The sequence below is a fragment of the Ammospiza caudacuta genome, chromosome 6, assembly GCF_027887145.1.
Source record: "Ammospiza caudacuta isolate bAmmCau1 chromosome 6, bAmmCau1.pri, whole genome shotgun sequence".
Taxonomy (NCBI): domain Eukaryota; kingdom Metazoa; phylum Chordata; class Aves; order Passeriformes; family Passerellidae; genus Ammospiza; species Ammospiza caudacuta.
In genome coordinates, this window is record NC_080598.1 from 55,235,026 (window position 1) to 55,262,371 (window position 27,346).

The 27,346-nt window shown below is 39.4% G+C and overlaps 2 protein-coding genes across 5 annotated transcripts in view; one reads left to right on the forward strand and one right to left on the reverse strand.

The window, feature by feature from the left end:
* Window positions 1–461: 461 nt before the first annotated feature.
* On the reverse strand, window positions 462–7,308 carry CINP (cyclin dependent kinase 2 interacting protein). Of its 3 annotated transcripts, XR_009274850.1 has the most exons (6): window positions 7,296–7,308; window positions 5,883–6,051; window positions 4,570–4,696; window positions 2,918–3,047; window positions 1,162–1,439; window positions 462–510 (listed from the first exon to the last, which is right to left on the reverse strand). XR_009274850.1 is itself a non-coding variant. In XM_058807560.1 (5 exons), the coding sequence occupies exons 1-5, from the start codon at window positions 7,300–7,302 to the stop codon at window positions 1,237–1,239; spliced, it is 636 nt and encodes a 211-aa protein (XP_058663543.1). In that variant the 5' UTR covers window positions 7,303–7,308; the 3' UTR covers window positions 1,118–1,236. The 3 variants fall into 3 exon arrangements, 2 of the variants coding, with proteins under 2 accessions (XP_058663543.1, XP_058663545.1); XM_058807560.1 differs by lacking the exon at window positions 462–510 and having other exon boundaries at window positions 1,118–1,439; XM_058807562.1 differs by lacking the exons at window positions 462–510; window positions 7,296–7,308 and adding an exon at window positions 6,982–7,052 and having other exon boundaries at window positions 1,118–1,439.
* Window positions 7,309–7,399: 91 nt separating this feature from the next.
* Window positions 7,400–27,346, forward strand: part of TECPR2 (tectonin beta-propeller repeat containing 2) — a 42,655-nt gene continuing 22,708 nt past the window's right edge. Inside the window, exons 1-12 of one of the 2 annotated variants that reach the window (XM_058806453.1) lie at window positions 7,400–7,461; window positions 12,977–13,261; window positions 13,375–13,503; window positions 13,903–14,034; window positions 14,947–15,104; window positions 16,197–16,509; window positions 17,310–17,442; window positions 18,717–19,181; window positions 19,791–20,794; window positions 22,123–22,306; window positions 24,066–24,239; window positions 26,343–26,523. In XM_058806453.1, coding sequence (XP_058662436.1) covers window positions 13,028–13,261; window positions 13,375–13,503; window positions 13,903–14,034; window positions 14,947–15,104; window positions 16,197–16,509; window positions 17,310–17,442; window positions 18,717–19,181; window positions 19,791–20,794; window positions 22,123–22,306; window positions 24,066–24,239; window positions 26,343–26,523 — 3,107 coding nt within the window. In that variant the 5' untranslated portion in view covers window positions 7,400–7,461; window positions 12,977–13,027. The remainder of the gene's footprint in view (window positions 7,462–12,976; window positions 13,262–13,374; window positions 13,504–13,902; window positions 14,035–14,946; window positions 15,105–16,196; window positions 16,510–17,309; window positions 17,443–18,716; window positions 19,182–19,790; window positions 20,795–22,122; window positions 22,307–24,065; window positions 24,240–26,342; window positions 26,524–27,346) is intronic. The other variant, XM_058806454.1, reaches the window with a different exon arrangement.

The following is a 27,346-nucleotide window of genomic DNA, read 5'->3' on the forward strand; positions in this document are numbered from 1 at the left end:
TTCCATAGTGACACAGGTCTGGCCCAACTCAGATGAATTAAGGTGGCTGTTAAACTAAGTGGAACATTTCCACTGAAAAAATAACAAAACCCAGCAAAGCTGTTCCTAACTTTATTCTCCTTGAGCTACAGCAGAATTTCTTTTTAGATGCTGAAATTGTGGGTTAAGAATAGAACTCTCATTAGCTGCCAGAAACAACCTCATTGTTAACAGAACAACATTTAAAGAAAACTTATCAATTCATGTCTGTCTGTCCTGTTACTGCAGGAAACTGATGAATTTCCCTTACTAAGCTTATGAGGTTTCAGCTTGGGGCTAATGAGTTAAGTGACCTTGCTTTTCCTATCAGTACAGAAGGACAGACACCTTCAAACCAAAACCACTTGGCATCAGTATCAGTAACCCAAGGAAAAACTCACTGAGCACTATGACAGGGAGCAAACAAGATGGGACACAGCCTTGACTAAAGCAGGTTTTGTTTTATTCACAGATGCTTTCATGAAACATCTCCTACCAAAAAAAAAAAAAAAAAGTTAAAATTAATTAAAAGAGACAAGACCTTATTATATGATGACTGTAAAATGCTGAGTTGTACAAAACCTTCCCTGGGTGCTGGTTCAAGCTTGGATCACTCTTTGAGGGTGAAGTACCCAACAACACCAGAGTCAAAACCAAACCAGAATTTGTACTATTGTCTGTAGTAGCATTTCAAAATCACATACCAAACTATGTGGATCCTTTTGGATTCTTTTTGTGCTTTCCTTTCCTCCACTTATAAATGAATTACAAAAACATTTGCCCTGTTAATTCTTGCAAAAAAACCAAAAAAACCCCAAAACCATGGAAGATCAAGAATTGCTGAATTTCTGTGGCAAAAGGGACCATGTAGGTATTTTAGGCTGTCCAGACTTGGCAGGAAGTAACATCTTTTGCTATAGATTCTAAATGCATTGAATCCCCCAGATTGCCAAGCAGTGCTTACCTCTTTCTGAGTATAGAGGACTTAGCCTCCTACTTGTAACCTCAGTGTTGCCCTTAAAATAGATAAAAACAACCAAAACTAGCTTGTCCAACACAGAAAAAGGTGTACCAGCTGAGACAAAGTAAGGACTATGAATAGAGAAAAATATTTTTAATAAGTTTTACAAAAAATCAACTTACTTGGTAAGCCTTGCAACATGCCAGTTCAGTTTCATATTAGCACCCCTAGAAGGCAGCCATGTAACCTCTGGAATTCTAGCACTGCCTGTGTCCTGTTTCCAGCAGCATGGCTTCGAGCAGCAGCATGCTGCTGTTGTCAATGTAAGGCTGGTACAGCCAGGAGGATAAATACACCATCATCAGATCCTGGTCAGCAGAATGAGCAATGTCTTGTACAATTGTTTGTTTGAGTTGTAGCTCCTTCTTGTACATTTCAGACAGCTTCAGACAAACCTCATCTGAAATGGATTGACAAACCTAAGCACATTGACCAGAACATTCCAGCAATTCTCTAAAAGCTAAATTATACTTGTAATATGTGGATCATTAAAAAAACCTACCTTACATAAGCTATGCCCCAAATTTAGCCACATTTTATTACAGCATTAATGATGTTTTTACATTAGAATATAAAATGCTAAACAATCTCCTCAGCTTTGGGATGTATTTTACACACTGCTGATTTTTACATGAGCCCACATTTAATTATAGAATAAGCAGTGGTATTGGTTCTCAGGACCCCCTGTAAAATAATCAGTTTATTCCTCATATAACTGAAATTTGATTTTAAAATTTGATAATGCTATCCTGTAGTACAAGCTTCACATTTAGAGTTATTCTTGATTTTAGCTAATCTTAAGGATGCCCTCACATGCTGTGAAGCACTTCAGCAATGCATGATCACCAATAAGTAATACCAATAGTGAAAAACAACAGTAAAAAAACCCCAACAGTAAAAAAACCCCAAGAGACCAAAACTGAAGCATTTATTGTAAAAACTGTTACCAGTTATGTTAGTAAAACTGGTAGGGAGATTAAAATTCATCTGTAATCTTTCATTGTTTGAATTCCTAAAAAATAATCACACAAAGTATTTTTAAAGAGAGACTGATCTTATGCTTCTACCTTAGCCTGAACTATCACTGCCTTCAGAAGGATTTAGTCTTTCATGGAGTAGACAGCATCACTAAATGATTCAGTCACAATGGGTGTTTTGACAGCAGTTGTCTTTGTCATTCTTATTCTTTGAGGCTGGCAGAAACTGATACATTAAGATTCCTGCTAAACTGTGGTAGTGAATTAAGAAGCAGAGCTTCACAGAAGTATGATTTTCACAAAGAAGGCAGTTGGTTTGCATGCAATCAGGCTTCTCTTGAATTCAGACAGTTTTAAAACTGGGGTAATACCAGCTGGGAGGCAGTACCTTTTGCCATCAAGTGAATGCTAAAAGAATTAATATTAACAGTAGAGTGTAACATTTCTTTACTTGTCTTGATTGACACTGAGATCAGAGGTATTTTTCTTTGGCTGCTTGAGAATTAACTGAGGTATAGCTTGCTCTTGCATTCAAGGGTTTAATTTCAATGTCAAGAAACAAGTCAAGTAGTTAAGCCTGCAGCTTAACACCAGCAAGTTGCAAATTCATCTCTGCCTGCAGAGGATGTGGCTGTTGCAGCTTGGACACTGCCAGCTGCTGGCAAATTTGGTTCTATGCTGTAATTGTTGCATGCCAGACAATGCTTGGCAGTCATCAGCAGTAACCCTAAACCAAGTGATGCATTCCTGTGCTTATTGATTAGTCAGTTGTAAAGGAGACAGCACTCTCTCCCTCTCAGGCAGGACATCCAGATAAGAGGGCTTATTTTTCAGTCATACATAAATTGGATGACACTGATGACACAATGTAATTAGCTAAGATAATCAATATTTTACTTACAGAAGTATGATGTGGGCCATGTATGAAAGAAGGGAGCCTTGCAATTCCCAGCTCCATGGTGGAATGTTTCCAAGTCACAGATTGCTTTAGTAGTTGAAGTAAGCTTTTCCATTTTCATCTGTATTTTTGTCTGAAAATGATGAACATGGAACATTAATGAATATCTCAGGAATATTAGGCTACCATGATCTTAAGCATTTTTTGAAAACACACTATTTATGAAGGCTATTTAATATTGACATTTCTAACTTGCATTTTTTTAACTCCAGACAGGAATCAAAACTGGAATCTATATAAAGACTTAATATGAGATACACAGAAATTTTGAACACTGTAGATAATGACTCTTTTGGACATTCTTTTGTTTCCCACATGGAGAAATATACTAAAGCTCTCTCACTTTTTCACCTCTGTAGTTTTCCTATAGCAATTTAGCAGTGGGGAAAACATCACACCTGAACAGCACAAGCCCTCTCAAGATCTTTTTGTACATTACCATATCAAGATGACTTTCACTTCAAAAGATCAGCAGCAGGTGAGAAAAGCAGCTCAAGCTACTACTGACAATATATCTAGGGTGATCTAACAGCTTGCTTCAAAAATAGGTAATTCCATCCACTTCCTTCATGTTCATCTGACTTTGTGCATTTGGGTATGAATATTTACACCAAAATGAAGCTTGCAGGCAGTATCTTAACATCAAGCAGCTAAAACACAGATACATCTATGAACCTGTAAGCTTGTATAAACTCCTAAGGAATGAAAAATAAATTAGATCATAGTAGCTATCTTTAGTATCCAATCTAACACTGACTGCTTTGACTCCTGTTCCTCAGGAAGAGTAAAAACTTTATCAATGCATTTGTAGTCTGAATACAAGAGTACATGAAGGAAAAAAAAATCCCCAAACATTTTCCCCACAGAAAAAAATCTGAGGGAAATCTAGCCAGTTTCCTGCTTTTTCTAAACACTGCAGGTCTGTATCCTGTCTATAAAAAAAACCCTACATCTACCATTCTTTTAATGGGCCTCCACTTTGGCAACAGGCTGTAAAAGTTATTTTTAACGGGAATTTTAAATTACAGTATCTGGCAGAAAAAAAATGCTTGCTTCCTGTCAAACTGACAGGTGACATTAATTCCTAGCAAGGTATCCAGAAAAAATGTTGGGTTACATAATTATCTTACTCCACTCTCCAGAGAAGTACATCTGCACAGCAAATGAAGGCAGGAAGGCTAAAATATGACTGCATTATGTCTGATCAAAGACAGCTGCAAGGATTTGATGGCAGGTAGAGCACTGCTTTATGCTTTGCTGTTTCTTTTGTTCTAAACAGAGGGAATATCCAGGATGAGAAACAGAAAACAGGTGCAGCTTTGGAATGCATTCTGTGTATGATTTGTTTCCACATCACTTTATAAAGGGGGGAGTAGAACTATAAGCCGACAGATGATGTAAAATCAACTTTGAAATTTACCCATCAACCAAATACATGGTGCACTCTGGATTTTAGTCATTTAAATTTGAAGCCAAAGAACTATGAATGAAAATCCCAATTTTCTGCCTACAATAAATACTTCAGGACCTTTCCTTGTTATTTGAGCATGCTTGGAATTGATTCATATTTACTAAGTCTGAAAAATGAGTATTACCATTTGCTTTAAGGTCTCAAGTAATTCTGCACAGCAATTGTCCAGCTCTTCATTGTATTTTGGGGTTGGCTTTTCAGGTTCTGTGGCACTGTTATCACATGCTATCTCCAGTTTGTTGTCCTGAAATCTAAAACAAACATGAGGCAGCATAAAGAACTACACATAGGTTTACTTGAGCAGTGCAGATTTAAAATCCTTGTGGTCTGATCCTAGAAATTCTCTCACTCACAGGCTGTTCATGACAATTCCTACATAAAAATAGCACAAAGCATAGCTGGCCATGTGGGCAAATGGGGTTAGTACCATAATCTTCAGAGAAAAACAGAACCACTCTACCTTAGAACATGTGCTTGAACAAACATTTGCAGGTGTTAAGATAACACCTTTTCCCTCTTTACCTTGCCCCTGTGCTGGAGGTTGTTCTCCCATCACCAACAAGGTATGCCCAGGCTTCAGCTGCTCCACAGGACAATCTGGAGCCTCACCACAAACTCATCTTTGTGCAAGTTTAAGCCAAGACATTTATGTGTGACCCCAGAGCAGCCAGTGTGCAGACACCTGCCCAGTCTGGCAGACTCACACCAGCTGAAAACTCAGACTGGAGAGAGAGAGCTGCTAAAGAGCAAAAGCAACATCTGGCACCATTACAGCAAAATATTGCTCAGCTTGTACCTGTCAGAACCCTGTCAGACAAACCCTCTTCAGCTGTCAGGGATCTGGAGAAGCTGCTCACAGCCCTGTTAGTTAAGGTTTCTCATTACAGCATGAAAATAAAAGCTGTACCAAAGTGGGTTTTTTTCAGTTTTTCTGTGTTTTTTTTTTTTTTTAATGGTGGTTGTGGTGTGGTATTTTTGTGGATTCCTTCTTGGTTTTAAGTTGTCACCATTAAAACTTTTTATCTGTACAAATCACTGATACTTCCTTAAAATATTCTCAACTTTTGACTTTAACTTTTTATGTCTCACTGTAAAACATGCAAGAGAATAAAGAAACTCACATGGGCTGAGATTTATAGAACTCATTTTTAACTTGGTACATTATGTAAGTATTTAAAATATGTTACATTTGACTATGTAAAATAAACATTTCCCATTTTTTGCAAATATCATTACCATGAGACATTATTTGAATGTAAATAGTTTATGTAACCAAAGAAATGCAACTGCAGAGTTTGATCTAAGAGCTAGCTTATCCACTGTGACATGCTCTTTTCCCATCCCCCCAAAAGAACTTTCTAGTGAAGAAAGAACATTAATCTCTCAATAAAAGCAATCTTTATGCTATCTTTATTAAGTGTGCATTAGCATACTTACTGCTCACTGATCCTCATGTTGACTATTTTGTTTGCTGTAGTAAATCCATTATCATTCAGTCTCTCCCATTTCATCATTAAATTATGCCAGTCTGCTGCATTATCTTTAATTTTTCTTGCACTGACAGATAAAACAGGCCTTACTGGAGTACTATCAGGAGGACTTTTTGCTGTATGAGAAAATTAAGATATTGAAACCATTTAAAGCATACAGAAACAAATCAGCGTCCAGCAGCTATTTGTGTGAAGGATTTCCTGCTTTATTGGTAAATATTGATTAAAGTAAAATGGAATTTACACTAACTGTCTTTGGTCATGAAATCTAATTCCTCATCTCTTGCTATTTGCAAGAAAACCACATTATTAAGCAAGTGAAGCACATTCTGAGCTGTGCAGTTGCAGCACAGACAGCAGTGGCTTTGTAGTGCTGGCAGATCTAGCAGTCTTCTGACATCAAATGACAGTCAGATGCTAACGCAGTGCCCGACGGAGAGAAATCATGGCAGCAACGGCATGTGTGCAGTGCTCATGCCATGAATGTCAGAATTAATTCACAGCAACATGTGCGCTGCAAGAGTCTGGGGAAAGGCTGAGTCCTGCTGAAGGTGGTGGGTGCTTTACTGCTGGGCACAAAGCCCTCATTTCATGGTATCTCCTTGGAGAGCAGACAGCTGTAAGAACCCTCTGCTCCTCCTCTGATCACACAAAGCAGCCCCACCTTTGCACATCACGCCCTGCCCTGGCAGCCAAAGCAGGGCTCAAAGCCAAGGCCCTGCCTGAATGTTTGCTGGCTTCAACTTTTATCCACAGAGATGCCTGAAAAGAGTTCATCACATCGAAAAAGTCCACACAAAATCACAGAATGGGTCAGGTTGTGAGTGGCCCCAGTGGGTCAGTTGGTCCAACCTCCCGCTCAAGCAGGGCCACCCCAGAGCACACGGCACAGGATTGTGTCCAGACGGTTCTGCAGGGATATTCGGATATCTCCATGGAAGGAGACTCCACAACCTCTCTGGCTCATCTGTTCCAGGGCTCGGTCGCTGCACAGTGAAGTTCTTCCTCATGTTTATCGTACCTGTGCATCAATTTCTACCCATTACCTCTTGTCCTGTTCGCTGGCACCACTACGAAGAGCCCGGTTCAATTCTTTTAACACCCACTCACTCACTCACTCACTCACTCTTTAGATATTTATACAGAGACGTGGTAAAACAAATGAGGTCCCCCGTTCCACACGAGCGAGGTGCTGGACACGGTGTACCCCGGGGTGTGACAGCAGCAGCCCGGCGGGCGGGCAGAGCACCACGGGCGCTTTAAACCTCGTTAGTTTGCTGAGAAATTCCGGGACCCCGCCTCGGGCTGCCCCCTGCTACTCCCGCGTTCGTTCGCTCCCTGCAGCTCCCCCCTCACTCACCCGCCATGGCGACCCCTCCGCCCGCGGAAGTTTCCTCACGTCCGGCCCCGCCCAGCCCGGCCCCCGAGCGGCGCAGGCACCGGGGCCGCCGCCGCTCCGCCGCCTCGGGGCCCGGCGCCGCCGCTCCCTGCCGCCCTCCCTGAGCCGCAGCCCGCGCCCCGGAGCGGTGAGTGCAGCCGCGTCCCCGCGGAGTTGGGGGGACCCCTCAGGGCCGGCCCGGTCCCGCTCCCCTCCCCGAGCGCCGCCAGCGGGGCCTGCCGCCTGCGGGCGCCTGTTGCGGGCGGCGCTCCCGGGCAGCGCTCGGTGAGGAGACTCGGGGCGGGCTCCGGCGGCTGCGTTACCCGGGGCGGCTGCGTTACCCGGGGCGGCTGCGTTACCCGGGGCGGCTGCGTCGCCCTCCCCTTGCCGGGGCTCTGTGTCTGGGCGGTAAATCCGGCATAAGCCGAGGTAAAGCCGGTGGGGAGGCGAGGCAGCCCCATGGGTGTCCGGCCGGGAGCCACGGGCTCTGTCCCCCTCTGGCAGAGGCTGCAGCCACACAGGTGCGGGAAGGCACCTGGTGGGAAGGAGAGGTTTGAGACATATGTGTGTGTTTCAATAAAATATGTTTAAGTTGAGGGGGGGGGGGGTTAAGACAAGCGGGAATGGCTTCACAGTGAAAGAAGAGCAGGTTTATGTTAGGTACTAGGAATAAATTCTTCACTGTGACAGTAGCGAGGCGCTGAAGCGGGTTGCCCAGAGAAGCTGTGGGTGCTCCATCCTTGGAAGTGTTCATGGCGAGCTTGGAGGGAGCTCAGGGCAGCCTGGGCTGGTGGAAGGTGTCCCTGCCCATGGCAGGAGGCTTGGAGCTGGATGGTGTTTAGGGTCCCTTCTAATCCAAACCATTCCAGAATTCTGTGAAGGTTTCATAGGGTGTCACAAGACCATCAGCTGAATTTTCCCATCTCTATAAGGATGTGCAGTGATTGTAGGTTCCCCTTTTCTACCCTTTCCGCATCATTCATCTAGATTCTTTGTTTTGTTATTTATTTTTTATTATGTCACAGACGAAGAAAAACAAACCTAGTTTGAGCCATGTTATAAATGACAAATGTAGTTATTGGCTTTTGCATTTATATATTTGCTTTTGCAAGTTATTGATCGCAAAGATTTTGATATAGTACAATTGATAATTCCTTTTAACTGCTTTTTTGATATAATATAACCTGTCAATTTATGTATGTACCCTATAGCTTATATAAATAATAGTGTGATCAATATATATCTTAGGTCTTAGCATAATATTAAAATAAAAACTATGTAATGTTAAAATGCTTTTTTTTGTGTAACTAGCTCAGATAATGGTGTGAAATAGCTAGGTGGTTTCTCACATTTGTGGACCATCTTACCTGAATGATAAGATAACAGTGACAAGAACCAGGACAGCAAGAGAAGAAGGTTGCTTCTGACTCTCTAGTTATTGGAAAGTGTCAAAACAACAGAATGGAGCCTCAAGAAGAAATAAAATATATTGATTTAATCTACAAGATGGCATGCAGACAAGTTAAAGGTTAAAGCCAAGCAAAAGAGTTCCTAAACTCACAGGAATGTTTGAATATGTGTAAACTCTTATGAGTATTTATTTATCCCCTGTAATGTAACAGTATGTAAGAACACTGTGTTAAGCTAATTGTGTGTTTTTGGCATATTCCCAAACACTCCAGTGCTGGATATTGTCCCTTTTATCCCTTATTAAACTTTTAAAATTTCAGAGAGTGAGTTTCTCACAAGGTGAAAATGCAACATGTAATGAATTGTGTAAAGCCAAGTGTGAGTTAATCAGGTAACCATGACCTGTGTGCAGGGCACGTGAAGCAGAGGTCCTTTGGCAGGGTGTGTGTTTGTGTGCTCTGCTCTGCAGCACTGTGCTGTGAAAAGCTCTGGAGATGTGACAGAGGGGTAGCCTGCTCTGGGGCTGCGTGTGGGAGAAGTATTAGAAAAGAAAACTGCTTTTCTCTTTAGTAGGCAGGATCTAGCTGAGAACAGAGACTCTTGTGTTTAGCTGCGGTCATATGGGAGTTTGTCTGTGCTCTGAAGAACTTACATTTAAGTTTTCATGTCAAAGATTTTTTTTTTATGGGGCTGTTGTCCCTCTAGTACAAACAGGACCCTTGGGCTCAGAGAGATGCAGTGACAGCTTTAGTTTCCTGCAGTCAGTCTGTGGCATATCCTGGCACTGAACCTTTGGGCACTGCTGTCTGCTGAAGCACAGGATTATCTCTCACTTTAGATGTCTCTGTTAGGTAGCATTGAGCCTTATTCCTAAGACCAGGGGAAAAAAAAATTTTAAAAAGCTGTTTTTCAAAGCATGACCTTGAATGCAGTATTGAAGAAACTGTGAAGTCTGAAAGTTGAGAAAGAAGGACTCTGGTGATTGTTTTTGGTGTGGTGTTTTTCTCCACTCTATCTCTGCAGGGCAGCTGCTTAGCACCAGCTGCTTTGCCCTGTATGGCTGTTGTGTACTTCAGAATAACTGTGGCTGACACAGACTGAACACATGCATCCACTTCCAAAATCTGCCTGAGAAAATAGATTAGATCTGCTGTTTGCCTTTGATTAATGAGGTAGGAAAAACAGATAACAATTAATCCTAAAGCTGTTACAGACTACATGTGATACACAGCTGTTGTTAGAGGGATATTAAAGACTTTAGGCTCAAAAGCAGAGAATTGTGGCATTTGTGCAGATGTTTTGAATGTATAGGCCATATGGGAGATGTTTTAGTCCCTTATACATTTGGTTAGTGTAGATAAAATTCCCTAATATTATAGTACTTTTATTAAAAGTTTTGAGTTTTCACTTTTAAGTTTTTACACAATTAGTAGAAGTGTTTTGTTAGTCTGTAAACAGCTCAAGATGAAACTAATTTGTGTGCAATGTCAAGAAATTATAGTTCATTGATAAATTTTTCCTTTTTTTCGATTGTACAGGGTAAATGGATTATAGAGAACAAAATATTAATTTTTTTTGTTGACTACTTTGCTATTAGAGATGGTATATAAATTTTATGAATCTTCTTTTAGCCCTTACCTAACAGCAGAGTTTTCAAATTTAACTTAGTATGTGACAAGAAGTAATTCCTCCTTTTTTTTTTTTTTGTGTGTAGTAAGAAAAACCCCAGTCAAGCTTTCTTTTTTTTCTCTTTTTTAAAATTAAATGTAAATTTCCAAAATATACATCAGATAACAGGAAGGGTTATTGTGGAGAAATGAGGAAAAGTCTTTTTCCAGATAATAAAAATTTCCACATTTCCATAGCTGGTAATCAGTTACTCTGTTTTTAATGGTTTAGTTGAGCTGGAAGAATAAGTGGTGGAAATAAGAAAGAGGGTGAATTCTGAGGGCTTGGAAAGTCCTCTGGTTACTGAGGAGTGTGAGATGGTTCCAGCTACAGGAGCAGCTTTGGATGCTGAGAGATGTAAATTGCAAGAGTCACAAAGAGGACTTAAAACCCAAAATAAAATATGTGGAATTCATGAGACAGTGGCTGGGTAGGGGTAGAAGCTGAGGTTAGACAGAGGAAGATTAGAAAATGTGAGACTCAGGAAAAAACTGGATTTTATTTTTTATTTTATTAGGGAAAAGAAAGACCATTGACTAGTAAAATTACTAAAGTGGCAAAACAGCACATTTAGAGCAGCAAATGACACTTTAACAGTGGATTCTTTTTATATTTAGTTGACTGTAGATAGCAGAAAATGATGAAGGAAAGGGTAGGAGACTTAAAATACAGGATAGGAAATCAATGGTTTGTGAAAATATTGTGGAAGTGTCATGATGTGCTGAAGTTAACAGATAACTTTGTAAACATCTCTGAAAGGAACTCTTCATTCAGAAATAGTTTGGATATGTGTATCAGCTGGTCTTGATATTTCATGAAATACATCATGACAGGTTGTAAACATTGGAGCAGAGTGGAATTAATTTCTAAACTCTAGCAAGCAGTAAAATTTACCACAATTAGGAACTTCTAACAGTTAATGCTAGTGTAGCTATGGGCAGTTTTTGTAGCAGATAAAATATAATCCCAAAACCCAGTTTTTATTCTTGTGGTCTTGTGTATGACATGCATGGGCAATGTCCTGCAAACAGTCCCTGTGGCCTTAGTGCAATTTTATATTGACAGCAAGTGTTTTAGGGCCCAAATTGTATGTGCTGAATGCTCTTGCACAGTAACTGAGATTGTTGGAAAGCTGAGGCACCAGAGTCTTTCACAGTAATGGAGATATTAAACTAGAACAGCTTTTTTTTTTTTTTTTTTTTTTTTTTTGGTCTAGTTTAGTTGGTACACACTGCAAGCAATGTATTGCTTATAAGCTGCCAAACAAAAAACATTTTCCATCCTTAGAGAATTAAAAACAAGGCACAATAGGATATATCACAAATTGCAGTTGGAGTAGTTCACAGAATAATTGTGAGCATTTGGAAGCATTTCTAACTTCAGTTGGCAGATCTCCTTTTTTATTTCTCTAAGGAAGTTCTAACTGCTGAAGCTAAAAAAAATCTTCAGTGTTAAGATCTTAAACAACCATCAAAAACTTTCCTCAAAATTCTTGTGTTGGAAAACTGCAAGACTCTCTACCATTCTGTTAACTGTACTTGTTCATAGCAAAATAAAACTCGAGGAGTGAAGGCTTCTTTTCTTTTCCATGTTTCAAAGTCACCCATGAGGAGAAGCAGCAGCTACTGCTGCAAAATGTTCTTGTCAAGGCTGTAGTGCTGAGAAAAATTGCTTGGTTTAATTAATTTTTTTGAATATTTTGTCGTTCCTCCTGATCAGCTTTTTCTGAAGGTGCCAGTATGCTGTTGCTGTGATGAGCTCTGACTATCTTGTTTTTCTTGGAGAAGGCAAACAGACTCTTTGTTTTTGTTATTCATAGATATTCTTCCCTAAGTATATTTACAGTACTGCTCACAAGCATGAAATTATTTTCTTATCCATAAAAGGAAACCTGGACATATGGTACTTTTTTCCTGTTTGCTCCTTATCTTTCTAAATTCAGTTGCTACATGGATATTTTCCTGTGTCTGTCAAAATAGGAGTTTTTAAGTTTTTACTCACCCCTTTCTTCCCACATTATTCTCATTTTTTGGTTGCTGTTTGAATGTATAGCAGATGTTGCTCTAGCTGAAGTGCTTCTCAGCTGTGTTTTTTCTTGGGCTGAGGGGCATTAAGGAGTGGAGCACAAATGCTGCTCTGTTGTTTTGATCTTGCAACCCTGTAATAGCCCAGGCTCTTGGGCACTGGTTGGATTGAGGGTAGAGGCTGCAGAAAGATGAAGAAATACATCGCATGGATTGTTCAGTGTCAGAGTCCTTATGGCTTTTTCACTAGGCAGATGAAAAGAAACACTGCATTCCAACTCAGCTTTGACAAATTTACAGATGCAAGGAAAAGTGGTTATCCCATATTTAGTGGTTACCATACACCCTTATATGTTAGCTGAACTTAAGGAATACACATTTTGGTTAAAAAAAAAGTTTTTTCTAAAAACAGGTTACATTCACTTCAAGAGTTTAACTTGCTTTTTCTTATGCAAAGCAAAATATGAGATTTTTTTCTTCTTTTTTTTCCTAGATTGTGGCTGTTACCCTTTTACTCTCTCCACACAAGTCAATGACATGTCTTTTGCTTTTGTCTTTCAGATTTCCTTATGTGGTCATGTAGAAGTATTTATTTCAGCCTTAAAATTGCTGATGCAAATCCTTGCTATGGCATCTGTGGCTTCACCAGTTATATTTAAGGAATTTTGTCCCTTGTATTATCTCCTCAATGCCATTCCTACAAAGATCCAGAAAGGCTTTCGCTCCATCGTGGTTTACCTGACAGCACTTGATACCAATGGAGACTACATTGCTGTGGGGAGCAGCATTGGAATGCTTTATCTCTACTGCAGACACATAAACCAGATGAAAAAATATAATTTTGAGGTAAACACTTTAACTTTTACTGTTGTCTCTTCCAATGAAGCTGATTGCTCTGAATTGAGCTCTCTGTTGGTGTCTCATTAACTTTGAGTTCTTTGTATGGTTTGTTTCAACAGGGGAGGTGTGAATCTATAACTTTTGTAAAGCTGTTGAGTTGTTTTGATGATCTGGTTGCTGTTGGCACAGCCTCAGGCCGGGTTGCAGTTTTCCAGCTTGTGTCTTCATTACCTGGAAGGAACAAACAGGTAAATATTTTCATTTGCTTAAATCTCTGTGAGCTCTAGTATGGCCAGTTCTAGTACAGTGTTACTGTGATCCTATGTAAGAGTTACACCCAGCCAGTCTTGCCTGATGAAAAAGCTGTGAATAAGTTTTAGGCTTCATATGTTAAGCTTATAAAACAATAATATTAAAGCATGCTTTGCATTACAAAAGCTGTATTTAATCAAATATGTTTCTGAGAGATTTCTCATGTTTGGCTGATCTCTTTGGTGGAGGGGGGTTTTCTGTGCTAAATAAACTTTAGAAGAACCTGCACTTTTGTACTTGATCTCCAGTTAAACTAGTCAGGAGTCACTGAATAGGTTTTGTGCATCCATTTTCTCTTCAGCTCATTCTTCTACTGCTTTGTTATTGTTTCACAGCTTCGAAGATTTGATGTTGCTGGCATCCACAAAAGTAGCATTACAGCTTTAGCTTGGAGTCCCAATGGAATGAAATTATTCTCTGGAGATGACAAAGGAAAGATTGTCTACTCTGCACTAGACCTAGACCAGGTAAGCATTTGTTATAGGGATCTTAATTCACATTTGCAGTTTCTGAAAGGATTCTTGTGTGTTTAAATATTCAGCAGTTACTTAATTGCTCAGTGTTATGTCTTTAGTTGGATGGCTTTATTGGTATGTGTACACTTGGCCCAGTGTGTGCACACCCAGCAAGGCAACCATTGGATATCTTTCAGAACTGTCTTATCATTTTAAAAAAGTAATGCATTTTAAAAGAAGTAGTGATCCTTCTCATTTTTCATGAAATAACTATCAAATCTTTTTTCAGCTTTCAGTCAGTACTTTCTCTTTTGTTTGGAAGGGGTATTTTTGACTGATGTGGCTCTGTTGGTGAAGTATTTCTCCCAGAATTGTTCAGCATCTTAGTCTGAAGTGTACAATGAAAGTAACATTTGGGTGCTGCTGGCTGAGTGGCATGTTACCAGTAAATGGAATTTTTCTCACATCGTGTTAGTTAATACAGACCTGAAATGTCAACAAAATTAATGCTAACTTGAATTTTTAAATGGGAGAAAAGTTTAAACAACATCTGTCCTGATTTATCTGTGACTTTCCCTCAATTTGGTTTGACAGAAACCACCAAAAGTAATGATTGTCTCAGCAAGGCATGAGCTGGCAGTGGGGAAGAAGGAAGAAAATGTGTCCTAAAGTTCCCAAAATTTCTGTTGATTTCAAGAGCAATGTATTAGCTAGCATTCCAAGAGAAACTACATTTGTGTGTCACACACAATCTAACTCTCCTCTTGCCTACATAAATTAAGTCTATATTCATTAAGTGAGTTTCATGCAACGACAGTTGGAAAGCATTTTGTTTGTTTTCTTGTTCAAAAGCTTTTTGTTAGTTACCACCTTGCATTTTTAGGAAGGTTTGACTCTTGTGAATTGTGTGTTTGTCTTTGACAGGGTATTTGCAACTCCAGCCTTGTATTGGAAGAGCCCTCTTCGATTGTGCAGTTGGATTACAACCAGAAGGTGCTGCTTGTCTCTACTTTACAGCGGACTCTGCTTTTTTACACAGAAGAGAAATCCGTCAACCAAGTTGGAACACAGCCCAGAAAAAAGTAACCCTCATAAAATCCTGATGCAGGCTTATCTATTAATTCTTGGAAGTGAATTACAGACAGAGTCATCTAGGCAGTAAAATTAATACAACACAGCAGTCTGCTCATAAAAAGCTAGTTACCATAGCTGTGTGGGATCAAACATCAATGACAATTATACCTATTTAGAAAGTATGTGGTTGCAAGTATGTCACGATCATATTCTCAAGGCACTGTTAGGCAAAAATATTTCAGATGTTTTCTCATTTTTTAAACTGAAAACACTGCCAAACTTCCTCTGCAATCTCTCTTTGTTTGCTGTGACTTGCAGCAATTGTAATCTAATCTGTCTAATGGGTGATGTAATATTTAATGCAAAAACCAAGTCATCATCCCTGTTTTTCTTATACACTGAAGTGAGTTAACAGGGAGAATGTATAGTAAGCACTTAAATTTGAGTTGAAGACTAGGAACCTCTTTTGTGGCTTTGACATCTCCTCTTATGTAATCCCTCTCAAGTAAGGAAGAGGGAACCCGGTCATGGAACAGCATGACTGACTGACTGTTTCTCTTAAGGAGAGGAAATTTACCCTTGAAAGATGGTTTATGATGTATCTTTCAGGGCTGTGAATAGTAGGAGGAATACCAAGGTCCATTTCATATGGAAGGGTTTTCTTGGATGATAGCAATGGTGTTTCTGTGAAATGAAGGGTCTAACAGCTGGGGTCTGTTCTGTGCTTCTTGCAAGCAAAGGCTGCCAGTTCCTCAGCATTAGTTTGTAGTGTTTTGCTTGTTTTTTGTAAATTCTGGTGGAGGGAAGAGTGCATAGTAGGATCTTTTTGAGATGGACAGAGTGGCATTAAGGCTATGAAGCTTATTAGGAGGAGTCATTTAACTTGCTTTGTTGATGTAGTGTCTAACCTCCAAAGCTGAGGGGAGACTTGTTATTTGGAATTACTGCTCTTGTCTTACTGTAACTAAATTTGTACTTCAGATGTTTGACTGGATATTTTAATCAAAGACTTTTGATAATTTGTGAATTTGTGCCTTTAGTTTTTAAATTGTTTCAAAATTGAGTATATAGCTTTTAAAATAAATTCTTTTGCATTTTAGCACTGGCAAATTTGGAGCATGTTTTATACCTGGCCTGTGTAAACAGAGTGACTTGACACTATTTGCTGCCAGACCTGGGCTTCGTCTGTGGAAGTCTGATGTTCATGGGACTGTTCAGGCCACATTCATATTGAAAGATGTATTTGCTGGAGGAATAAAAACTTTTGAACTGTATCCTCGTTTAGAACCACCTGACAGAGGAAGTTACAGCTCTCCAGAGAAACACCTCGGGCTTGTCTCATGCTTTTTCCAAGAAGGATGGGTGCTGACCTGGAATGAATACAGCATCTATTTACTGGACACTGTAAACCAGGTAGATAAATCTTGTGGTTGCATATTTTGTTTCTTCCATGTTTTTGTTCATGTTATGCCATGAGAATCTGTTTTGCTTATACATTCTATGGCTCTGATTTAAATCCCTATTTAAAACAAAAAAAAAAGAATATTTATTGTGTCCCTTCTCAAGTTGTCATTGCAATGATATACTCACTAAATAGCTCAGTATGTTGTTTATGAAAATTGCATATATGTAAAGCTTTCAGTTAAGGTTTTAACATCATAATTAATTCTGATGCTTAGTGAAACATATAGAAACCTACAGTCTAGGAATTAGTGCAAAAAGATATTTTAGGCCTATAAAATGTGCCTGGAACTATTTATTCTTCTCTTCTACCACTGCTGGTGTCTGAAAAAAAGATATATTACCTTTTATTTGCTATACAGTGTAGTGTTAGCTATTTTATTGTCTTAAAAACGCATATGAATGTGGATACAAGCTAGTATATTTTTGTCTAAATGATATTAAATATTCATACTGTGGCACTCTTCTGCCACCAAATTGTATATTGCTTAGGTTGTTATATTTAGTTGCCTTTAGTTGGACAAAGAATGGATCTGTGGAATTTAAAATAGTATAAAAATGGAGCTGCATCATGATTAGAGTTCTTTTCTGTTTCTTTTTTCTGTTTTCTTTTTTTCGATAAGATAAAAATCTTTAGCCTCTATTATTTATGTTGATTAAAATCCAGAGAATGCTTTTGTTAAGAGTACCATGTTGTGCAAACACTCTCTTAATCTAATGCCAATTATTCTTTCTCTGCTGACTCTTTACAGGCTTTGATTGGTGGCTTGGAAGGGTATGGTGATATTGTGTCTGTGTCCTGTACCAACAATGAGATTTTTCTCTTAAAGGGAGATAGAGACATTATAAGAATTTCAAATAGACCTGAAGGAGTGTCATCAATAGGTTTGTATAATTAGTAAGCTTACTATGTAGAAATCAGTAAGTTTAGTATGTATAAATTAGTGTGGAACCTCATGGAACATGGTGCCTATTGTACATTTTTAATAACAAAAACCCAAAACCAACAAAACTGAAACACATCAAACCTCAGGCAAATCCCTTCAGATTGTTACAAAAACCTGGCAGGTCCTGTAGAGTTACTCATCTGTTCTGATAGGTTATATTTAGAGATCTGGTTTATCTGCTTATCTGAGCTTCTTTTTTGGCTGCAATGAGAATGGGGGCATTAAGAAATGAAATATGCTTGCCTTTTTGGAGAGTGGATCAGCATTAACCTAACGAGGCATCTCTAATCTGTGCATTTAGGAGCTCATTCTGAACCATGATGCTGAAGCAGTCTGGATTCCTGATCATGGTTTAGATCAGTCTCAACAGCTGAATATGTTGATTCTGTGCCAGCTGTCACCAACCACATTCCAGGGGAAATCTCAGCATTCCCAGCAATGAAAAAGAAAGAAAGAATTGGCAAATAAATCCAAAGAATGCTCACTAAAATTCCCAAAATAATTTGGCTGTTTCATACTTGTTGCCATCTGAGTTAAACATTTATGTTACTAGAACTCTTTAAAAGGGACTACTAATGCATTTAAATACTCCATCTTAGCTTTGTTTTAGCAAAATACTAATAAATGTGCTATGGAGTCTCTTTCAATGCTGGAGAACTTAACTTTCTTGTCACTGCATATTGGCAATAGCTTTAGTCATTTAGGCAGGTCTTTACTCACAAACTTCTAGAGACTGTTTATTATTTTATTTTGAGCTTTCAAGTATAGTTAGAAAGGAGCCTTTAGAAGTGTATTTTCTGCTAATCACTGCAGTGATTTATCTGGTAATTTTCCTCGATTTTTTTTCAAGCCACTGAATGTTTGAATGAAGAGGTTAAAGATATAGGATGGCACTTCAGTGTGTGATAGAATTGGGTCTTCCAAGCTGCAGACCTGTACTGTTCTTTTTACAGAAACATAAATTCAGAATTTTGCTAATAGAAGTTTGATACAGGGCTTGGGGGAGGTGCTTTCTCACAGATTAATTTGCAGGGAGTTTATAGTGTGTTTGTGCACAGGTATTTATTTTTAAATGTTGTTAGCTTAGAAATTTTTTTTCATAAATATTCTTTTCATTCAATACTCTCTGAAATTATGCCCATACTCACATGATGCTAGTATTTTTACTTGAACTAGTATTTATACTTTTATTTTTCTCTTGGACAATTTCAGATGTGAATTCAAAATTGTCAAATCCTTTAACAGATACAAGTCCTAAATTGCTGACCCCCTCATCAGTAGTTTCATCTGTATCATCCAGCCCTTCAGTGGAAACAGAAAGAAAAATGGTTACTTCTCCTTCAGTGACCGGTGATAAAAATGGCACCACTTCTTCAGTGAAAGATGATCTGGAAACTCCAACACTATCAGAGAAAAGCTTTGAAAGAGTGGGAGACTTGAGCAGTGAAGGCAGGAGAAGGGGCTGCTCTGTGGTGAGTGAATCCCGGAGCAGGAGCAGCTCTCTGAACTCCGTGGACAGCGGCTCGAGCTTTCTGCTGTGTGCAGAGCAACTTCCAGAAGCTCAGAGGGAAGGTCAGCTTTCCTCACAACGCTTCAGCACCATCAGCTCTGAAGATTTTGACCAAGAACTGATTGTAAAGCCAATTAAGGTGAAAAAGAAAAAAAAGAAGAAACGGGGTAGGTGGAGCAGAACTTTGCCTGACACTGCTCGTTGTGAGAGCCCATTTCATGGAAGAGTCTGTGTTGAGCAGGCTTCCTGTGTACTGTGGTGCTGTGCTTCTGAAATGGCTGAGGGGTTGTGGTGGGCCATTTCTGTTTAAGATGAAAATCTCCTTTAAAAGTGATAAATTGATGAAGTCTTTTTCGATCTGTTTGGTGTTTATTTCTTTTGTTTTGCTTTATGTAAGCATGCTTTGAGTTCTAATGTATTTGTTAATGGGACCACACAGTCTACTCTGTGTCCAGTTTTTTGTTGGAATTGTGTAATGTGTGTTCATCCTATTCAGAATATTTGGCAGTGTCTTTCTTAGCCATCCTCTTTATTTCATGAAGTAGTGTAAGTATTCAGTTATTTTAATTGTTTACTGTATTAAGACTTTTTTTGGCTTTATATGTATCATTTAATGTTAAAGTTGAAAAAAAATCAGTATGGTTAAAATTTAGATTTAGCTTTGTTCTTCCTCCAGTTCTGAAAATATTTTAATTTTTTGCTTGGCACTGGGATTTAATAGATTTTATTAATACTACTTTTCTCCTTCTTTTTCATGTGTGTGTGTGTGATAACAGAAAGTGGGACAAGGAGAAACCACAGCTCTCTGGAAGGCACACCCATTTATGAGCGTCAGCTTTCTGGTGACAGTCCACATTCCTTGAATGCAGACTCCTTTTCCATGACTTCCAGCATAATGAGTGGCAGCATTGATCATTTGAGTACTGGATCTCCAGATCAGGAAAGCATGTTCAGCATGGAGTCCCATACAATCTTGCAAGAAGATAATGGTTCAGAAACTTTCAGTGTCCTGCAGTCTCCTGAGTTAGCAAATGCACTAATTAATGAAGAAAATGGAGATGTGGCTGATTTACAGAAACTTCCAAACAGTGACAGTGGCATGGGTACTTCAGCTGTTATAGATCCTTTGACATCTGCATCTCCTCTGATGCTCACAGAAGACTTGACAAGCAGTGTTGGTGGTGAATGTAATGGTGCTGTGGTTTCTGCAAGCAGTGAATGCTGTCCTGGAAAGCTGAGCCAGGAGGAGGAGGAGGAGGAGCAGGGTTTTCCTACATTGTGCAAAATAGATGAAGACTTGGATAAAATGAAGCTGCGGGATACTGAAAAATCTTCTGAAGATGCAGACCTTACAGACCAGATGTTTTTGGAATGTGGCAGTGTACTTGGTGTCCAGACATCTCTGACACCAAAGGAAAGTGATGAAACTGGTGAGGAAGACCAACAGCCTCTCTCTCTAATCCACAGTGCTCTGTCAGACCCTTCTGCACTCCAGTGTGACATCTCTGACAATGTTCATTCAGATAACTGTTCCATTTCTGGGTGGAATTTTGAAAGTGCAATCAAAGCTAAATGTAGTACTAGCACTGCTGAAAGGGTAGCAGACACTCATGAAAGTAGGACTGAAAAATCTGCCTCAAGTGATGAAGAGGATATTTATGGACATGGATTACCATATTCATCTTCAGAGACCAGCATGCCTGAAGTTGGTGCTGTGCCTGGTGCACAGGATGCAGCAAAGATAAGCCTAGATGAAATGGTGCTGTTAAAATCTGATCAGGTATTTCTTTTTGGTTTAATTAAAGTACCTTTAACCTTAAAAAGAAGCAAATAGAAACATTCCTGCAATTACTGTCCTTTATATCTCTAGAAGAGCAATTTTTTAAACTTGATTCAATACACAAGTAAAATACAACAGTATGTGTTATAACTCCTAAAAAATGTGATATATCTGACTTCAAAATGGGTGATGTGTGCTTGCAATGCAAAGAAGCTGTTCTGGCTGTATTATTCCCAGCTCAACAAAAATGCTGTTAGAAACCCATCCATTAGAGTGAACAGTAAAACTCAGTCACACTCCAAGGCTGCTGCTTGTTTGGTTCTCCAGTAGTCCAAATTCTGCATGATGCTGTTCCCAAATTCAGCTGACTTCATGAAGAATTAATGCTAATTATCTCACATGGCTGGCTTCTGCTTAAGGATTATTTTACCTCTAAATACTCAGAATAAGGATTGGTCTTTGCCCCCTAGCCAGCAGTAGTTAGTACTGTTTAAAATGTAGACAGTTTCCTTCTGTTATCCCTCTTTCTTTCATAGTTATTTGTGGGTAATCCTCATAGATACTATAGAAAAGAAGTACTAAAGTTAATTGTAAAATCTGCAAAAGAATCACTGTGACTTTTAGCAGAAGTCTTAAGAAGGAAATGCAGTTTTTGTAGGGTGGGGGAACTGTTTCTTTTAGATCTGTAACAACCTTGTATTGAGATCAACCAAATAGTAATTCATAAAGGTTGAGTTATAAGTTGTTGGTGTCCTATCTACTAAAAACTGCAGCCCAAAGTGCAGAAGATTTTTGTTTCAGGTTATGGTATTCTTACACTCTGTCATGTTCAGAAACCTCCCCTGGTGATGTATGCAGTTCTTGAGTTCACCTCATGCAAGCAATCAAAATTTAAGAGAGCAGGCTGTAAACCAGATTTGTGCAAGACGTGGCTCCTCTACAATACAGAGAGTACCAGAGCTGGATATTCAGCTGTCTCTGCCCTTCAGCTTTGTTCCCTTTGCTCGTCACTTCCTAGACAATGAATAATTTCCTGAACTACAGGCAGACTTTACATTTCTATGTGTTCCTTCTTTGGAGCTGGATGACAGGGTGGAGGGGTTTACTTTTTTTCTAAATCTGTTCAAGCAGTCTCACTGTGCACATACAGCCTTAGAGAGATGTGACAGATGTAGTTTTATTTTACACAAGGCAAATTTTTTCACTGATTAAAGTACTTTAATACTCCCATGTTTTAAAATCCAAACATGGAAGCTGCTCTTCTTATATACTCATTTTCTTATGCTCTTGGAAGACACCTGACACTGTTCTGACTCTACAGTTTTTAGTTTGCAGAGAGCTGGATGGGATACTCTGGCCCTGGCTATGGCATCCTGAGCCTGGTTGTCTCAGAAAAATACATTTGGTGCCTGGACTACCGGGGCAGCCTGTACTGCAGTGCCCTTCCTGCGGCCGGCCTGCGCTGGCAGAAGTTTGAGGATGGGGTCCAGCAGGTGGCAGTTTCCCCCTCAGGTAGGTTGGCTGCTGCTGCACTGTTGTCTTGTAAATATAAAACTTGGATAGACTTGGGCACTTTCTTTGTTTTTTTGGGGTTTTTCTGTTGGCTTTTTGTGATGTTTTTTAGTATCACTTATTTTTTAATTATATGTAACTTGTCATCTTTATGAGATTATATGTATAGTTGAGTGCATATATAGGAGTTTATTGTTTGTTTTTTTTCCAAATAATTACTTCCAGAAACTTAGTTGTTTAGGGCTTGTTTCATGTAAAAGTAGTGTGTTGGTTTGGATTTCTTTTTGTTTGTTTGTTTTTTAAATAGTCACAGTTATATGGCTGCATCTTCACTACCTCTGCATCCCATGTTCTAGTTTGAATGGCTCTTTCTAGCAGGTTCACATTGCATTTTGGGAGATTTTCAACGTGCATTTATTTGCCTGGTTAAAGTGAACTTCAGAAGTAGCAGTTTAGTGGTAGGCAGAGAAGAAAGAGCTCCTTGTCTACACAAAACCTTGATTTTTGTTGCAGAGCTATAGAAGTTCTTGACTGTGAGGGTGGTGAGGCACAGGAAGAGGTTGCCCAGAGAAACTGTGGATGCCCCATCCCTGGAAGTGTTCAAGGCCAGGCTGGATGAGGCCTTCAGCAATCTGGTCAAGTGAGAGGTGTCCCTGCTCTGGCAGGGGGGTTGGAACTAGATGATCTTTAAGATCCCTTCCCACCCAAACCATTCTGTGATTCACAATTTTAAAGTTCTTTTTCTTGTAAGTGTAGAACTGGCTTTGTGTATGTGTGGGTTGGTTGATTTGATTTCTTTTTAAATGCTGAAGGAAAAAAACTTTGAAGTTTTAGTACATTTGCATATGCATTTGTTCTGGATGGTTGTGAATGAGGATTATGTTGGATTAAAATTAAGCAGGTTTTGGTTATAAACTTGCATCACTTTTGGCATTCCAGATTGTTCCAGGACTGGTGTGAAAATACAAAGTTTCTCAGCCATTTTAATTTCCTTGTGTCCTGCCTTGCCACTACTTTTCTTCCCTGTCATCTCTAAAAGCACATGCCAGTCTTCCCTTCTGTCTGTAGGGGAAGACTTGCTATCTGTTTTAAGAAAGAAATTCTGTTTGATCTGTAGCTGAGCTTAGCCATAGCCAAAACAATTTGGGAGTACTTGTAGTAGGTGAGAGTGTGGCCTCATCCAGCTCAGTGTCTTTCCCTTAAAAGTGGTCCTGCAGGGTCCCTGCAGAAAAGTGAAAGGCATGGGCATGTGTCAGATTTGAATGTGGTAGTTTCAGGCTGCAGTTGATGGTGGCTCAGGCTGCCTGGGCAAAAAGGTTGTTCCTCTGCATTTCTTATCCTTCAACTCACTCAGCTTTTCATGGAATCTGTGGAAGTTTCTAGCATCCCCAGTTTGCCATGGATGTGTTAATGCCAGGAGCAGGTTAACCACAGCATGTCAAAATGGAATTAAATGCAACTTTGTGGAATCATTCAAAGGAAATTATTATGACAGTGTACTCTTCTGGTAAAGCCAGCAGTTAAGTTTGGAGCTACATTTGGTTTTCTTTTTTTAAGATATTATTATATATTAGAAGTCAGTTACTGTTCTGGTCTTGCTTTAAAAAAATTGTAAGGCCTTTTTGAACTTGCATTTTTGTTTAATGCTTTTGATTTGCTTTTCCCCTCCTATTAGTTTAGGTGTAGCTGGGACACATCACCTGTGGCTGCTGCAGTAATTGCTGAGTGCTATTATGTTCTTTCTTTGCTTCTCTTGCAGGGACTCTTCTCTGGAAAATTGAACAGAAGACTAACAAAGCTTTTGCTTGTGGAAAAGTAACTATAAAAGGAAAAAGGCACTGGTATGAGGCTTTACCCCAGGCTGTATTTGTAGCTCTAAGTGATGACACTGCCTGGATTATCAGAACAAATGGAGATCTGTATCTGCAAACAGGTACCTGAATTAATTGCAGGCTCTTTGAATTTTTGTGGGCTGAGATTATTAGATTTCAAGTCTGTGGGATGATGGCAATTTGCTATAAACTTTTATCCACAGCCAGGACATAAGGAAACCTTTTTATCTTAAGAAACACTTGGAAACAGATGTGAGATTTGGTGTAATTAGGAGAGTGGAAAAGCCAGTTCATGGCCACTTGTTTTGTGTATGCCAAGTAGAGTACATACAGTACAGGGAATTTATGGCATGGGGAAGATATGAGATGGATGGAGATAAATGGAAAGGGATTATGGAAAATATCAAAATAGTACCCTTGCTTTGAAAGTGGTATGGTGCACTGAAACAACTCAGCCTTAAGTGGGCAGAATAGGGAAAAGTAGATGGTTTGTGTTTTGGAAAGCACAGATCTCTAGAAGGTAAGAGTTACCACCTCATAATGGCAGGAAGGTATTCTGAGACAGAAGATGGTGAGGTGCTTTGGGAATATAGCCAAGTGGTATGTGTTCTGTGTGACAAGAAAGCAAAGCCACGGGGGAACAGAATGGGCTGTGGAGCAGGAATTGCAGCTGCCTTCTTCCTGCATGTCAGTGAGGCACAAACTGGACAAAGGGGTATTGTAGTGGCAACTTTGAAGTGGTGGCCTTAGTTTTAAGTTCTTCAGTGAGTAGAAGAGGATGTATTTGGAAGGTGTTATGCAAAGAATATTCAGGCTAATTACAAGCAGCTTGGATGAAGGATGGTAGTGCTAGTTTTGGAGTTAAGGGAGAAAAGTACCAAGGACTCAGGTGTGTGAGGCTTGCACAGAGTTACTAAGGAAAAATTACCAATAACATGATGAAGGAATTACTGGTGAATGAAGAGGAGGACTGGGTTAAGGGCAAACTGTATAAGACATATACAGGCAGGACACCATGTCTGAGTGGCTATCAAATTTTTATTTACCTTTCGTTTAATTTTGGCACTCTGTTAATTTCCCTTTTAGGTTTAGTTCTCGTTGCACAATGCATAAATTCTTTGTGATTAAAAAAACTGTTTTAAGTATACATCACTGTTTCAAAGACAGTGTATTTTTTTTTTTTAAGTGTAGTAGTCCTAGAGAAATCAAGTGGCCTGCCTGTGGTCACATGCATACTGCCAACAGGCATGGATAGGGGTGATGGAGAGTAAATTTTGGATGCTAACCATACAGGGCTCTGTGGAGGTTTTAATCAATATTTTTCTTCCCTTTGAGAGATTGGTTTGATTACATCAGCTTACATTCTGCTGTTCTTAGGCTTCCAGATTTGTCTTTTGATGCAAAAAATAAATTCTCAGTATATCAGTCTTCCTAATGAGAGGCAGCCAGTGAAAATTATTGCTCCAGGAGCTTTTCATCCCCTTCACTGTCTTGTGTAACATTTATAACAAAAGTGTGTGCTCAGAGGTTTAGAAATGAGTGTTCTTGTTAGTCTAGAATATATTATACACGAGTCTGTTCATACTGATTTTGGCAGCATGAGGAGATGAAACAATAGCTGTGTCTCCTGAGATGTTTCACATGCAGTTTCATATGTGTAAATCAAGCTTCAGTGTAATTGTAAAGAAGACATGTTCCTGTAGATTAGCTGTAGAAATGTGTGCAAACTGCCTGTAAATCTTCCAGAACCTCTCTGTTCCTTTCAGTACTACACACTGTGGCATGCTCTTTTGTAATTGCTCTGCTGTCACTACTCACATCAGGTTGCTTCTCTCCCTGGCATGTTTTGGGCAAAAGTTCTTCCATTACTGGCTTTTTCTTTGACTCTTCTGTCACCTCTAATAGAGGTTTTATAAATGGAGATTCCTGGTGCTGACACTAGAGGGAGAAAAGGAACAGAAATGACAGCACTGGACATGCACTGTGCAGGGTGTTGAAGGATGTATAGTGTCTTATTTTTTAGAGGAAATTATTAGTAGTTTACAGAAAGAGCGGTCACTCAAGGAAATTGTGATCAAATGACAAATGTTAGCATTTCAAGGAGATTGCCTTCCTCATTTTCTTTTATTGAGTTGCTTTATCTCTTTCCTTTTTGTTGCAAATAGCCGAAGTTTATAAAGCAATCCTCATTTTCTGATTTCTAGGCCTGAGTGTGGATCGTCCTTGTGCCCGAGCAGTAAAGGTTGACTGCCCTTATCCACTGTCACAGGTCACGTCCAGGAACAACGTGGTGTGGGCTCTGAGCGAGCAGCGCGCCCTGCTCTACCGCGAGGGAGTGCGCAGCTTCTGCCCCGAGGGCGAGCAGTGGAAGAGCGACATTGTCAGGTAATCACTGCTGGGACGTGCTGCCCATAGCCTGAGTGACACAAATGATTGTGCTGGAGCTCCCTGATGGTTGGAAAAGTATTGCCTAAGCTCCTGTGTCTATATACCACTGTGTGTGGATATAATTATTTTAGCTGTCTGTCTGTGTATACTTCTTTCCATCCATCCATCCATCCATCCATCCATCCATCCATCCATCCATCCATCCATCCATCCATCCATCCCTGCTATGTAATGAAAGGAATTGTCACAAACAGAAGCAGGTTTAAAGAGTGAGGAAAAGTTTTAAAATATCTTTATGATGTCTGTCAATGTGATTTTCTATTAAATATTCCCTCTTTAATCTGTGGCTGAATGGTTTTAAGGAGCTCTCCAGTTTTTTGAGAGTTTTTTTTTTCTTTTTTTTTTTTTTTTCTTTTTACCTGAGATTCGATGTATGCATTTTCTTGGTCATCCACACACCTTCTGCACTCCTTAGCCCCAGATTTTTATAAATACTTTGTGTAGTTGGTATTTAGCTTTGTAGTTGATTCTATGCCCACAGTAGTTCATCTGTGATAAAGTTAAAAGCACTGAGTCTCTGCTGCTGGCTCTGAGAATGTTGAATTTAGTGTCTCTTGTGACATCGGCCTGGTGCAAGTTTAGGAAGAAATTCAAGTTCTTGTTATCAGGAGATTTTATCTACTGAATATCCTATTGTGAAACTTTGACTTCTGCTACCTCCCAGCCTGGTATTTGGCTCTTGAACAGTCTGAGAAACTACTGTGTCTTTGTTCAAATGTGAAATTTGCTCGTACTGTAATGAGTTTGTTTAATGAAAATA

Bases quoted from the DNA above. Each gene is read 5' to 3' on its own strand.
- CINP (XM_058807560.1), bottom strand. The intron at 4,697-5,882 runs GTAAGTATGCTA...TGTTTGTTTTAG, and splicing joins AACATGAGGATCAGTGAGCA to ATTTCAGGACAACAAACTGG. The intron at 1,440-2,917 runs GTAAGTAAAATA...AATCCATTTCAG, and splicing joins ATGGCCCACATCATACTTCT to ATGAGGTTTGTCTGAAGCTG.